At 39.7% G+C, this 13,896-nt stretch overlaps 1 protein-coding gene across 1 annotated transcript in view; it reads right to left on the reverse strand.

Annotated features, from left to right (window-relative positions):
* LOC108275918 (sex comb on midleg-like protein 2) overlaps positions 1–13,896 on the reverse strand; it is a 42,755-nt gene that overhangs the window by 26,367 nt on the left and 2,492 nt on the right. Inside the window, exons 2-4 of the mRNA XM_017487051.3 lie at positions 2,176–2,290; positions 1,389–1,460; positions 174–250 (exon numbers count right to left, since the gene is read on the reverse strand). Coding sequence (XP_017342540.1) covers positions 174–250; positions 1,389–1,460; positions 2,176–2,206 — 180 coding nt within the window. The 5' untranslated portion in view covers positions 2,207–2,290. The remainder of the gene's footprint in view (positions 1–173; positions 251–1,388; positions 1,461–2,175; positions 2,291–13,896) is intronic.

Here is a 13,896-nt window from a genome sequence, read left to right on the forward strand (position 1 = left end):
AGACCAGTATCTCCCACTCCCACAGTTAAAGGTTATACCAGAACTTAAAGTGGCACTCGTTCTTCTGTCTCACTCTCAAAAGGTTTTGTTTTGCACAAACCTCTCTGAGAACAGCACCATGTGTTCAGCTGCCCTGATCATGTGTGTGAGGAAACAAATATGGACTTTCTCACCTGTCTGAAGCAGCTGGGAGGAGCAGGTGTGGACGACGTCTCCTTCAGATACTCTTCCCATGAGAATGACTCAGGGGCTAAATAGGAAAAACAAACACACACACACACACACAGAGAGATCACAGCTCTGTTTATTGACTCAGATGTACACAAGAGGGAGCTTTAGTTACAAAATGAAAATAAAAAATGTATGTGTATCTCATCATCTGACTCCACTGGTTGACAGAGTGACATCACATCTTATCTACAGTGTAGACTGTGCCAACATTTAAAGTATCATACCTTACAACAACAACAACATTATAGCACTATAAAACAAAAACAACTCTCTACAACTAACTGAATTCCACTATTCCTTATTTTGTGTTTTCAATATAATATTGAAGCTACTGTGCATACAAATATTTTTTTGTTAAACATGTGGGGTTTTTGTATTTACATATTTGTTTATAGTTATATAGTAATCAGTTTTGATTTTGGTCCTGTCTCCGGTCTGGTCTATCATTGCTGTGTTACCTGACTGTGTTCTCCTGTTCAGTGTTCCACCAACGATTAGTCTATTTATGTCCTCTTGTTTCTGTCCCTCGTTGCAAAGCCTTATATTACATTCCTAACGTTAAGTCCTAGCCTTGTTTCCCAGTAACTTATTTCCTGCTTCTTTGTTTCCTGGTTATGACCTTTTGCTGGTTTTTACTGTTCTGATTATGGATTATTCTCATGTTGCGCTCTCTGGCTGTGTTGTGACCCCAGCTATGGACTTTGGCCACAATTTATTTGGCTTCCCAGTAATAAATACCAGTGTGAAAAACACTCAAAAAATGACCTAATAATTAAAGTGTGAGTTTACACACTCGTGTCCTGCCTCATCGAACCACACGCTACAATACGGCTTAAAGGTACAGCCTCTTCGCTGTCTGAGAGGCAACTCCCGAAAGCGCAGATGAACGCCAACGAGTGAAGACGAGCAAAGCTGAGAAGCTCTGTTCCAGCTGGGGGTGGGGCTTATTTCTGGACCAGAAGAAATGCATACTATTACCTGCCACGTAGAATAGTTAAGATATACTTTACCATTACAGAGAGATTTTTCAAATCCGCTCCAGACACTGAGAGTGACTTACGATCGACCTGCAGTTCAACTTGGTGCCTGAGGTGGATTCGAAATCGCTCTCTGTAATGGTTAAAAATGGCTGATAATCAGTGCGTGAGGTGTGTCACCTTTAACTGGTGCAGGTCCTGTGTTGACAGGAGTACTCCTGCCCGCCTTCTCCTTCTTACTCTCCTTCTGATCTGGAGTACAAAAAAAAAAAAAAGAACAAAGAGACACTGAGACGTTAACGCATGAAATGTAAACTCTTTAAACGTGCACGTGATCCTGTTAGTATGAATATCCGGAGGTGGACAAATCATAAACATAAACTAAAGTCTAAAAAGTGGCAAGTTGTTATTTAGCCTAATCATTTAAAATCATAAACATTCGTTCCATATTCAATATCACTGCCATGAAATACACGTATTACAGTGAAAAAGATTAAAATAACGTTAATAACAGAGGAACAGTACAGCGTACTGATACTGCGTATCAATATCAGTGCATTTGCGTTAAAAAGATTATATTTTATTTGTGTCACTACTGTCTCGTGTTGATATCGTCTCACATATGAGACATGTCTCGGAGCGTGGATTTAGCGCGTCGTCTCGTGCCTAGTTGCGACAGTGTGAAGGGTGTTTAAGGGTGTAAGAGTTTAAAAATAGCAACATAAGTAGGAGTAGGCTTTTTTTTCTTTTCTTTTTTCAAATTTTTGAACCTATTTTTTTTATCCTCTGGGTAATTCACGGACGTGACTTCCACAGCAGTTCAAGATGTAAGCCACTAATACGTTCGAATACCATCTATATTGTAGTTAAATAATACATTACATGTCCAGATATAAACAACTAAGATATGAGGTGTGAGATGCTTGATGTGTTTAAATGCCAGTGTGTTTTGGGATTGTGGTTTCACCTTTCAGTGCTGTTCTGCCCATGCTGTTCATTGGCTACCACAGCTCCACAACACACACACACACACACACACACGCACACACACACGTGCACACACACGCACTGTGGCTCCCAACCTGTAAGACAGAGACAGAGACAGAAAGTCGATCAGGTGACAGAACAGTGAACTGGACTTCCTATCAGTTGCACATGGACTGCTGTCAGCTTCCTCTTTTCAAACCAGTGACGGCGCACACACCTCTCGCTCGAGCATCAACACACAGAACGCTCTAATGCAAAACACACGGAGAGAGCACTTCATTTACTTGCACATGAGCTGCTAAGGCACAGGAATGAGAATTTGCCTGCGAGACACACGAGCGCCTGCGGTTCATCGCCGGGAACAGCCGAGGCACTCGGATAAAGCTGTGGTCTGTTAGAGTGCTCGTTTCCATTTATTTACTTATTTTAAAATGAAAAACCTTTGCATCATTATAATATGTAAAGTAGAGGTGGGACAGCAGGCAGAGAGAAAAAAAACTTCACCGCAAAAATCTTCAAAAGTGTTTGGACTTATAACGTGTTTAAGCTCCGTTTATAGAATTACTACAAAAAGTCAAATAAAACCGAGAGATCTGAGCAATGAACTCGATATTTACACTTTTACTACTGACCAGAAATGAAAATTAAACAAATTGTTGGCATAAATATGAACACAAAATCAAAAAAGAAAATGATAAAGCGTACAAAGCAAAGGGGTAAAAGGGGTAAAAACGCTCACTCTGGTCTCCGCAACTATCTTAAGACACCATTAAACCACTGAAATACAGCACACGCTTGTCCGTCCTCCTAGCACGTTTATTAATATACTGTGAGAACACCACACAGTCGGCACTACAAGGTGTAGCAACAACAGGGCAGGGTAATCCACAAAAAAAAACAAAAAAAACAATTACAGACCGGTGTTAAAAACAGAGGAAGCTAAAATATAAATATATATATATATATATACTAGGATTAGAGACAAGACTAGGGCTTGGGATTTGAATAAATATTGTGTAAAAAAAATTCAAAGGGTGTAAATACACGGGCTAATAAAGGCTTACAAGCAACAGGTGAGACTTGGGAAAAAAAACATCCACGGATACAAGGGAAGAAAAACAGGAAGTACTGACCATATAAGGAAAGTAGGAGATAGAACAGGATAGATTATGAGGGGTAAAAATAGAGACAGAACCTGAAAGCAACCCTTATATTTCAAACATATGGAAGAGTAATTTTTAAAAAAAAATTAAATACATACACCAAAGAACTGTTGAATTTTCAAATCTATAGTAAGAGGAAATATAAAGATAATAATTAAGAAACTACAAAAGCATGGTTGATGAATTTACCGCTTTTATCCTTAGTAATAGCCTGGTCAGGGTGGTGTTGATTTCAATTCAGCTAACTGATTTTTAATTGGTTGAATTAAAAACGGTTTTAAAATAAATAAATAAAATAAACTGTGTGCATTTCTTATTAAAGATGGAACTAATCCAATACCAGGTATCAGTGTCAATCAGACACCGGGAAAAGATCAGATATCTGAGGAAACGTCGGACATCGGATCCTGTAACAAACCGCAAACGCTGGAATTGGATTTGGAAAAGAAATGTTTACATATAAAGAGACTGGACTTCTTTCCCTTGTTATTATATTTTATACTTTGTGATGTCCCAGTAGGAAAGATCCGATTGAACGTCTCTCCAGTTCCTATTTCCTACTCGGAAAGCCCGAGTTTGTCGAGCGCTCCGACTTCTGTGAGATCACTGCGACACGGCGGCGCTCGTAGTCAAAAGTAAGAACACAAGAAAAACAGTCTTGAAGTCTTTTGTGTTTCAGTTTATCATTGAGATTGCTAAATAGTGAGCGATACTTTGAACATCGTAATTAAATTAATTAGAATATATTAAGCACCCACTGAGCAACTCTTCAATAATTCCAGGTTTTGTAGACGAGTGTTTACGGCGAGTGTTCATTTCATTTCCGACAGCTGGAGTCAGCGTGAACGATCGAACGTGTAAAGCAGGAGGTTCTGCGTTGGGAAAATCCAGAGTTTTCGTGAACGCGGCGTAATTATGAACCGGAGCGATGTAGCTGAGGTTGAGGAACTGTCAGAGGAGCCAGAGTAATTCACACGCCGTTCGGACATGTTCACTTCTGGGTATTTTTCCCCAGTGTTTCCTGGAGTATGGCGTTAGGCTTTGAAGTTAATTTTAAAAAAACAAACATTTGGTTTAGGCCACTTTGGGTTTAAGAGGGAAAACAGATAGGGATATTTGTAGAGCAGCTGAAGCAGGGTCGATGCTGGCGCTGATGATTGCTGATGATTGATGATATGGTGCTGTTAACTGTACATTGTGTCAGCATAATGCCTGAGGAAATATCGGAAACAGCAGGTCCGCTCGATATTCATAATGTGTGTGTGTGTGTGTGTGTGTGTGTGTGTGTGTGTGTGTGTGTGTGTGTGTGTGTTGTTGTCACACACCGACAGCCCTAAAGCCATATTTACATGATAAGCTATGAGGCTCAATCTAATTTGTTTGACTATAGAATGCGATACAAATGTAAATGTTTTTCATCCGTCCCTCTAGGAGAACCCTTTAAAATCAGAACGGGTTCCCAGTAGACAAAAAGCGACAAAAAACACTTAAATATTCAACAAGGTACCAAGTACCAGGAGAGTATAGCTAGATTTGTAAATCACAGACAGTTCCCGACATGTCACAAAGGGTTTTATTCCTATTATTACCACAGCAATTTGCCAACAATTCACTGTTTTTCTTATTAAAGCGTGCATTAGGTAAGCTGTGACGTCAAAAAAACCCAAAAAAAAGTTAAATAAGATTTGAACGATTTTTGTTACTCATTGAGCCCACCCTTATTTCCATGCATGTGCACAAAGCCCCGCCCCTAAAACCTACAGTGGTTCGAGTAGAGTTATCATTAGCAAGGACCGTCATGACATCATTTTAAGGTGCATTCATACATTTGACTTCTGCGAAAGTGGTGTTTGGGGGCGCGTGTCTGTAAAAAGACTGACAAAAATGGCCAATCCAAATGCAAACAAACATCCCATACCAGAAGGCAGGTTTCCAAACTGGGTCGTTTTTCAGCTTTGTATTACACTTGTTCTGAGATAATGGCTTAAACTATTTTATTTATTTTCTATTCTTTTTACATTTCTACATAATTTTACGTATTATTTATACTAGTACGAAATGAAAAATATCGATTATTGCACCTTTAAATCATGACGTGTCGTACTTTTTGTTTTTTTTTAAATCTGTTTATAGCTACATTTATTGTTATGGAACGTCCGCAAAACAAGTTCATTCCTGTTACCACTGAGCATCTAAAAACAGCCGTGAGCTCCTTTTCAATTCAATTCAATGCAATTTTACTTGTATAGCGCTTTTAACAATGGTCATTGTCTCAAAGCAGCTTTACAGAAACATATAAACACAGGATAGAGATTTTAAGTGTGTGAATTTATCCCTATTGAGCGAGCCGGTGGTGAGGAAAAACTCCTTAAGATGATACGAGGAAGAAACCTTGAGAGGAACCAGACTCAGAAGGGAACCCGTCCTCATCTGGGCAACAACGGATAGCGTAAAAGTAAAGGGAAGTTCATTATGGTTTTTACATGAACAGTCTTTTTTGAACTAGTCTATCGTTCACTAAAGGAGACTTGAGTGCAGGATTGTATGTAGTAATTGCGGTCCCAAGGCCATCGCAGCAACCGTAGTCCCAGCAACCACAGCGAGAATGTCCATGTGCAACTGAGTCCCTGTGAAATAGCTGTTACTATAGACACGATAAAAGAGTATATTGATATAGCTCAATACTTAAGAATTATAATACTGTTGTCATGGGAAAATTTCAATTTAAAGCATCCTGACTAGCGCAGCGCCCCATTCAGAACGTCGTAAAAGCTCCAAAGTCTTTAGAAGTTTCATATGTTGCTCAAAGTAAATCATCTGAAACATAACACAATCAGTACAATAATATTCTTCACCGGACAGAAGCTTCATGAATGTTTGGAAAACACGGTTTCATAAAACTATAACCATTATTGTTATTACATTTTTTTTTCTTTCCACAAACTGATGTTAAGTTCTGAAGAAGCAGAGATGTCTGGTTAGTGTCTGTCTCACAGATGTCTTTCTGTTTGTCATACGCAAGTGAAAAACTGCTTCACTTTATTATAGTCAGCTGTAAACTTTGTATATATATATATATATATATATATATATATATATATATATATATATATAACACCCATACACACACATGCAGTTAAACCACAAAATAAAAAGAGTTCCTGTTATGGCTTTCTTTCTGTTACAAAACACTAACTCCGGCGACACTGTCCTGTGTTGTTACTATAGACACGATAACATATTCGAACACGCGCGTTAATATAAACCCGTGATTTATATTATGCCTCGCAGCCGGAACTACTGTCAGATCCGCCGTTGTGGAAAACGAATCATCAGAAACATTTTCTGATTGTGTCGACTATAAAAGAACGCAATTACAGCGACTTTCTCCCTTTCTGCATCCTGTAAAACCCCATACTCGCTATCGACCATCCATCCATCTTTGTCGTCCTTGTTGCCGAGGGCGATAAGGATTCGTCTAAGCTAGATATGCTTGCATGTGTGTCTGTATTAGGGGTCGTGTAAATGTGAGTGTGTGTGTGTGTGTGTGTGTGTGTGTTTGTCAGGGCTGGAAAACACCCCCAAAAACTTAAAAGCATTCCAGCTACACTTCCTCCCCCAGACTTCGTCTCACGTTCCCGTACACTACATCAGCTACACACACACACACACACACACACACACACACACACCACTGTGTCTCAATACACTTCAGTTAATATATATTTATACTGAAACTTCCAGAATATTCCAAAAGCTTGTTGGCTCCGTCACATCTGTGAATCTTATTGACGAGAGTTAGGAAAAAATTCCCGGAAGTTGGGAAGTAACATGACGTACGCAAGAGGCTCGAGGTTAACAGTGTAATAGCAATGTAGTACGCTGAAGAAGAAGAAGAAAAAAAAGAATGTTGATTATTTTCCTATTGGTGACACGGCCTGTTGCAAATCAGTACATTGTTCCCATTGACGTCAACGGTTAAAATTGTATTATTTTTTTTAAAAAAGGTGTGTCTATGATGCCCTTTATCCGTGTACCTTTGTGTTCGCTTATTGTGAGCTTGACCTCGGAATGCTTTTCTGAATCTTTACTTTTGGATTATCCTTGGTGATTGTTTGTTGGGTGTTTTTTTTGTTTTGTTTTGTTCGTTCTGTTTAAATAAGCTGTCGTGTTAGACGCCAGGCGTGCACAGATACTACAACTGTTTTAAATTCCTATTTAAAATGTAAAAGTGCTATATACAGCAAGTGCGTGTGAACGCTATGTTTATCATCATTAAGACCAATGCATCGCTATTAAATATGTAAAACTAAGAACTTAATGGCATAATTAGCGGGTTAGGACGTTTGCCCCGCACTTCCGGGGTCGGGGGTTCGATTCCCGACTACATCCTGTGTGTGTGTGGAGTTTGCATGTTCTCCCGGTACTTCGGGGGTTTCCTCCGGGTACTCCGGTTTACTCCCCCAGTCCAAAGACTTTGTAGGCTGACTGGCATTTCCAAATTGTACGTAATGTGTGAGTGTGTGTGTGATTGTGCCCTGTGATGTGTCGGCACCTCGTCCAGGGTGTCCCCCGCCTCATACCCCGAGTTCCCTGGGATGTACTCCAGGTTCCCCACAACCCTAAGTAGGATAAGTGGTCCAGAAAATGAATAGATGGATGGGTGGGACAAATTTTCATAGTCATAATACTAGTCCAAAATAATCAAAAATAACTGTGACTGTGCCCTCCCCTCCCTCTCTCTGCCCCCCTCTCTCCATTTAGTGTGCGAGTGTGTGTTCTTGTGGTTCCACAAGGCCCACGCCGTGTTCTTCAGCTTTGTGGTAACTCGGCTTTCTTCTCTGCCTTTTTGATGGTTGGTGGCTGTCGCTTCCACACGCATCACATTTTCTATCATATCAGAACAACGAAACCACGACACGTCTAATTTTAGCAACACCTGCGTCAGTTACTGTTAGCACACATCCTCCTGTGTAACCAGTACAAAGCTCTGGAACACGATCAGGTAAATGTGACTGCAAATTTTTTTTTTTTTTTATGGACATGGACAAGTGCACCGCAGGAAGATGAACAAACATCACAGACACAGATTTAGAAAACAAAACTAAACCCTGCATTATTGCACAATTGCAGTGATATTCCATATGCAATCCATATTAGAAATGGACACTTTGACTCATGACGTCCAGGAGTACAGGAGGTTCGGTTTTTCTATAAATGTCAGACCTAAACTTAATTAAAACGCCACACACAGGCTACAAATTTCCTTTTTGGCTACACCGTTAACGACCAAAACAAATATATGAGTGTAATAAAATAATAAAAGCTGTACATTGTATTACACTCTTTTTTATGAAGTCGTCGATTCTTCAGGATTTCATGCGAAATCAAGCAAATCCTTCAATATTCCGTGGAGTTTGCAATTTTTTGAAAATCGCCGAAGATTTCCTGCAGATTTGGGCCAAGTAGCGTCATGTGACATCATCACAACCAGTCTGTACAAGTGTCATTTTATTTTTCGAAATTTTTTGCGCTTTTTTTTTTTTTTGCGGAAAACTCTTTGAAGTGGCGAAATTGCACGAAATGTTTGACGCACGTGAATCGAAGAGGGCTTTGGCCGAATGCGAGTTGTGATGAAGTCACGTGATGTGTCTCGGCCCAAATCTGTGGAAACTCTGTGGTAAACTCTGTGGTAAAATCTGTGGTAAAATCTGCACTCTCCTCCTCAGTTTGTTTGATTTTGCGTCAGCCTGATTACTGCGATCACAAAATCGAAAAATCCTGGAGGGACTGCACGTTCAGCTGAAGCCCTCTTCGATTCACGTGCGTCGAAGATGCGTAAGGCTAAAAGGTCTCATTTATCAACAAGCATCACCGTGAAAGAATTTCACGCAATTGCAATTTCGCCAATTCAAGTATTCCAGTACTCCTTTATGGATTGATTCTTGAACTGAGAGTGTGCAGCATGGATGCTCGTGTCCATCACTACGAGAGCCATTCTCGTAGCTCAATGATCAGCTGTCCTTAGATGCAGGATGCTACATCTACAACAGCATCTGGGAGGTTTTTCCAGGCTTCAATCCCGGCCTGTCCCCCACCCCCACCCACAACCTTCTAGACTACTCGTTAGCTCCAGACAACAGTGACTATTAAGCATAGAGGTCGACTAGTCTGTGTAACCCCTAACAAGTAACGCATTCATTCACGCTCTACAGCATATCACAATATGGACGAATATAACGGCAATATGGATGTTCAGCCCATGTCATCATGTCCATCTTACAGGCATCCTGCAGGAAATCCTGCACCACCACCCAAAATGACCTGAACTGCAAGGAAGTAGGAATGTTACATTTTCGTTTTCATATCCCCAAAATGGCCTCATCTTTTATAATGGTTTTGTGGTCATTTATAATAATTAAATAGTAAAGAAAACATTCCTAGTTGTTGGGAGTGCCATGTCTTTCTGTCTAGTGAACAGACTTCTGGGACGCCTTTAGGAAGAAGGTCACACGAGAGAGACAGCCTTGAAATCTGTCCAAATAGGACAGATGTCCTTATCCTGCCGTCCAAATGGGACAGACGTTAACTGGGTGGTCCGATTGCCGCAGTGAAACGCTTGCCAAATGGAAACGGAAGCGGCCACGACTTTGAAGTGTCCAGCATGACCATAATTGGGCATGCTGCTGGATTCTGATTGGTCAGAAGTTGGTCAGCGTTGTTTCATTTTCTACAACGCCAGAAAATCACAGGTTTGTACCAATGCACTTGTTCTTAGCTAATATGTTAGCAGATAGGCTATAATGTAAGTGATACAAATCCTGACTTCTTTTTTTTTTTTTTTTTTTACGTTGGCAAGTTGCGGAAGTGGACTAAGGAAACTCACGTAATCACCCTTTGACACCGCACCTTGTTGTGCGTTATTCCTACACGTCATACCGACCAATTATTAGCACAAGAGATGATAGGAGCATAGACAACAAGTCATTACGTAATACAATTTTTCATTTCATAATCAAAAGCTTCACCCGCGAATCCCATACATAAGTGTACCGTGAAGGGCGATATTTATCCCGGATGCACTGTTCCTTTACGTACCCTTACAGACTAATAATTATATTGAGAATAAAACTGTTTGACAGACAGAAGGAGGAAAGCTGTAGAGGTTTAACACCACTGGTGTTGGAACGTGGGGAGACGTTTCAGTGAAACGCTTAACCGAAAACATGACATTTTCCCATTAACGCCACACATTCATTTAAGTCGTAATTGCTTGACACAAATTCGGGCCGAGGATTTAATTTCGGCAGCCGAAAGAGGCAAATCATTTGGGAAATCAATTATCCTCTAACGGAATGGGATCCCGCAGCCACAGCCCCGAAATTATCCTTACAAATGAACTCGTGCAAAAATATCTATTTTTAAACTCGGATATAAAAACCTGCAAATTCTACCCAAAAGTTTGGTTCAATTGAATTCAATTTGGGACTCGAGTTCTGAAAAATAATAACAATAATAATAATAATAATAATAATAATATGTATATGTATATAAATATTTTCCAGGACTGCTCATGGAACCGTTTGATCATGATGTTAACCATTTGTGATTTTTTTTTTTAAGCTTTTGAGTATTTAATTTAATTTTATTTTTTAAAAAAAAAGATGTATAAATGATGGAATCCGTCATTTCAAGGGTTAAAGTGTGGAAACCCATTTTGATGTGCATCTGTGTGATGTATAGACAAGCCTGTGGACCGGCTGGATGAAGCAGAGCTCTACCTCCTCTCACCTGAGCACGTGGGAGCAGCAAGATCCAGAGAGATTCACCCTCCGGATATAAAGCCAGAGACAGATAAAAAGATCAGCTCTCAGTAAGCGACAGAGAAAAAGAAAGAGCGAGAGAGAGAGAGAGAGAGAGAGAAAATATAGCGTACTACTATCTTGTATTATAATGAATAACAAATCTAATCGTAGGCAGTTTGCTGTGCTATAAAAGCAATACACCATTAAGGGGTGTGCTGTTATAGGAAAATAATCAATAAATTATACCACAGCAATTTGCACAGAAACAGTTCCATAATTACCAAGTTTGGAGTTAAGTTTAACGAAACAAGTTAGTTCATGTCATTACTTATGCTGTAGCACATATAACCAACCTCGATTTTCTTCTCTATGTGAAGTTTAAAAAAATAAACACGGAAACCCGAGAAGCACAGACTCCTCTGTCCTGAAGACTTTCACGTGGTGGAAAACCTCCTGACTGTTACAAAGTGCTGGCACTGGAGACTCCTTTCATAAATCATTAACCTTTAACTTCAATCAGCGACACTGTTATAGGAAACAAATCAACACCAATCAGAATCCAAGGATTCAACACTGACCAATCAGAATCCGAGGGTTCATCACTGACCTATCAGAATCCGAGGATTCAACACCGACCTATCAGAATCCGATAATTAAACACCGACCCATCAGAATCCAAGAATTCAACACCGACCAATCATAATTGAGAATCCGACGTCACACTGGTATAACAGCTTATAACAGAGGTAAAGACCACACTCTTGCTGTTACCACCTTCTTCACGTCGCGTGTCTCCTCCGTACGTAGTTAAGTAAATAACGCCCAGATTCAAAGGCTTCCCCTACAGCGGTGCGAGTCAGAAGGCGCTCAGGGCCACGTGCACACTGCTGTGGCGGAGGAGTGTGTGTTACTGGACGATGCGGAACGTAGCCGGGGGGGACGCATTCCTGAGCCTCACACACAATCAACCCCTCTTTTCTGACTCACTGCGCAACATACCTTTCTCACACACACACACACACTCTGAACATCTCTTCTTACACTACTGTGTAAACATGATGTACGAGTCAGCATTTCAATCCCAATTTCAATATATTTTATATGCATATATATATATATATATATATATATATATATGTATATATATATATATATATATATATACATATATATATATATATTTTATAGAGGAAATGACAAGCGTAAAAGAGGATGTGACTCAATGGGGGGTCGTTAAAATAACCATTTAATTAGGACAGTTTATTGAAAGCAGCAGGCGACCGGTTTGATCGTGTCTCTTTAACTAGAGCGACACCTCCTGTGCCAGGAAAACGCCAGCTTGGACAACATTAAACACCCTGCAGCATTTTTATATCCGAATCAAATATCTACAGGTACAACAGACGAAAAAAACAGATCAATGTTGTTGTTTTGTTTTTGTTTTTTGTTTGTTAAAAATGGGCACAGACATTTCCAGGTGCTAAGGACGAAAGACCAAGGTTTTATTTTTTTAATGCAGGAGTCATTATCTTGAGCTCTTGTCTGGGGAAATGCGGGTTTTCCTGAACTCTGGGCGACTTGAACGTCGTCGTAGCTCAGCACTACGAAGGACAAAAGGCGATTATATCACAATATTTGCAAAATTGTGTACGGTAAATGCTAGGGAAATCTCTACAGATCGACTCGTCCGATTTCTTATTTTGTTTTTCTTATGATTGTAAAAACATGTGTTATGGATAAGCACTTCTTGATTCTGATTGGTCAGAAGATGTTGACGTTGAGTTTTCTATAACAGCAGATGTAATCGTTTCCATAGTAACAGTTCGAACGTTCACAGGAAGCTGTACGGCAGACACGCTGCATAATCTAAGCTTAATAATACATCGGTTGTTACTGTATGGTGAGGTTTTCTGTAAGGAGATTTTTGGAAGGAGTCTCCAGTATCAGTGCAAGAGTCAGACATTTTTTTTGTCTGGTTTCTCTGTAACATGACAAGCTGTGTGTTATTCAATTTTTCTGTCAGAGAGAGAGAATTAAGAAAGAGAGAAAGCACAGCAAGACTACAGCAAGACTGTGCACCTCTTACATCGCTGGTCACATGACATACGTGATGATGAAAACATCCTTTAACCATCCATCAACTTGACGTCATGGTCGTATATGCAGCGAAAAAGAACCGTATCATCAGTGTATCCTCTCTGTGAACGGTTAATACGAGCTCTTCCTGTTCTATTCTAGTTGTCCGACTGATGAAGCACGCGAATGAGATAATTCATGAATATTTTTCAGCGTGACATAGGGCTGCACGATTATGGCCAAAATGATAATCACGATTATTTTGATCAATATTGAGATCTCGATTATTTATCACGATTATTCATTGATTTTAGGGACAACATATTTTTATTGCACTTTCACATTTAAATAAACAGACCGCTGTTTTCAACCTCCATGTGTTGCTACATTCCTGCTGATGTACAAATCTTTGCATCAAATTAGACTGGCCCTTAAAGTGCATCATCTCGTAGAAGCAAAATATAAATAAATAAAATTGTACCAAAATATAGGATAAGTAAAAATAAACCTGCCATCAACCAAATGAAAATATGCGATCCAGTATAACAATATGCAACCAAATGAAAACAATGCTGAAGCCACGTAACCGTTAGAGACCTAATTTTGAAATTAAAAAAAGACCATTTTTAGCCTGATGCACCTTTAATGTCGCGTTAG

The sequence above is a fragment of the Ictalurus punctatus genome, chromosome 15 (assembly GCF_001660625.3).
Source record: "Ictalurus punctatus breed USDA103 chromosome 15, Coco_2.0, whole genome shotgun sequence".
NCBI classification, from domain to species: Eukaryota; Metazoa; Chordata; class Actinopteri; order Siluriformes; family Ictaluridae; genus Ictalurus; species Ictalurus punctatus.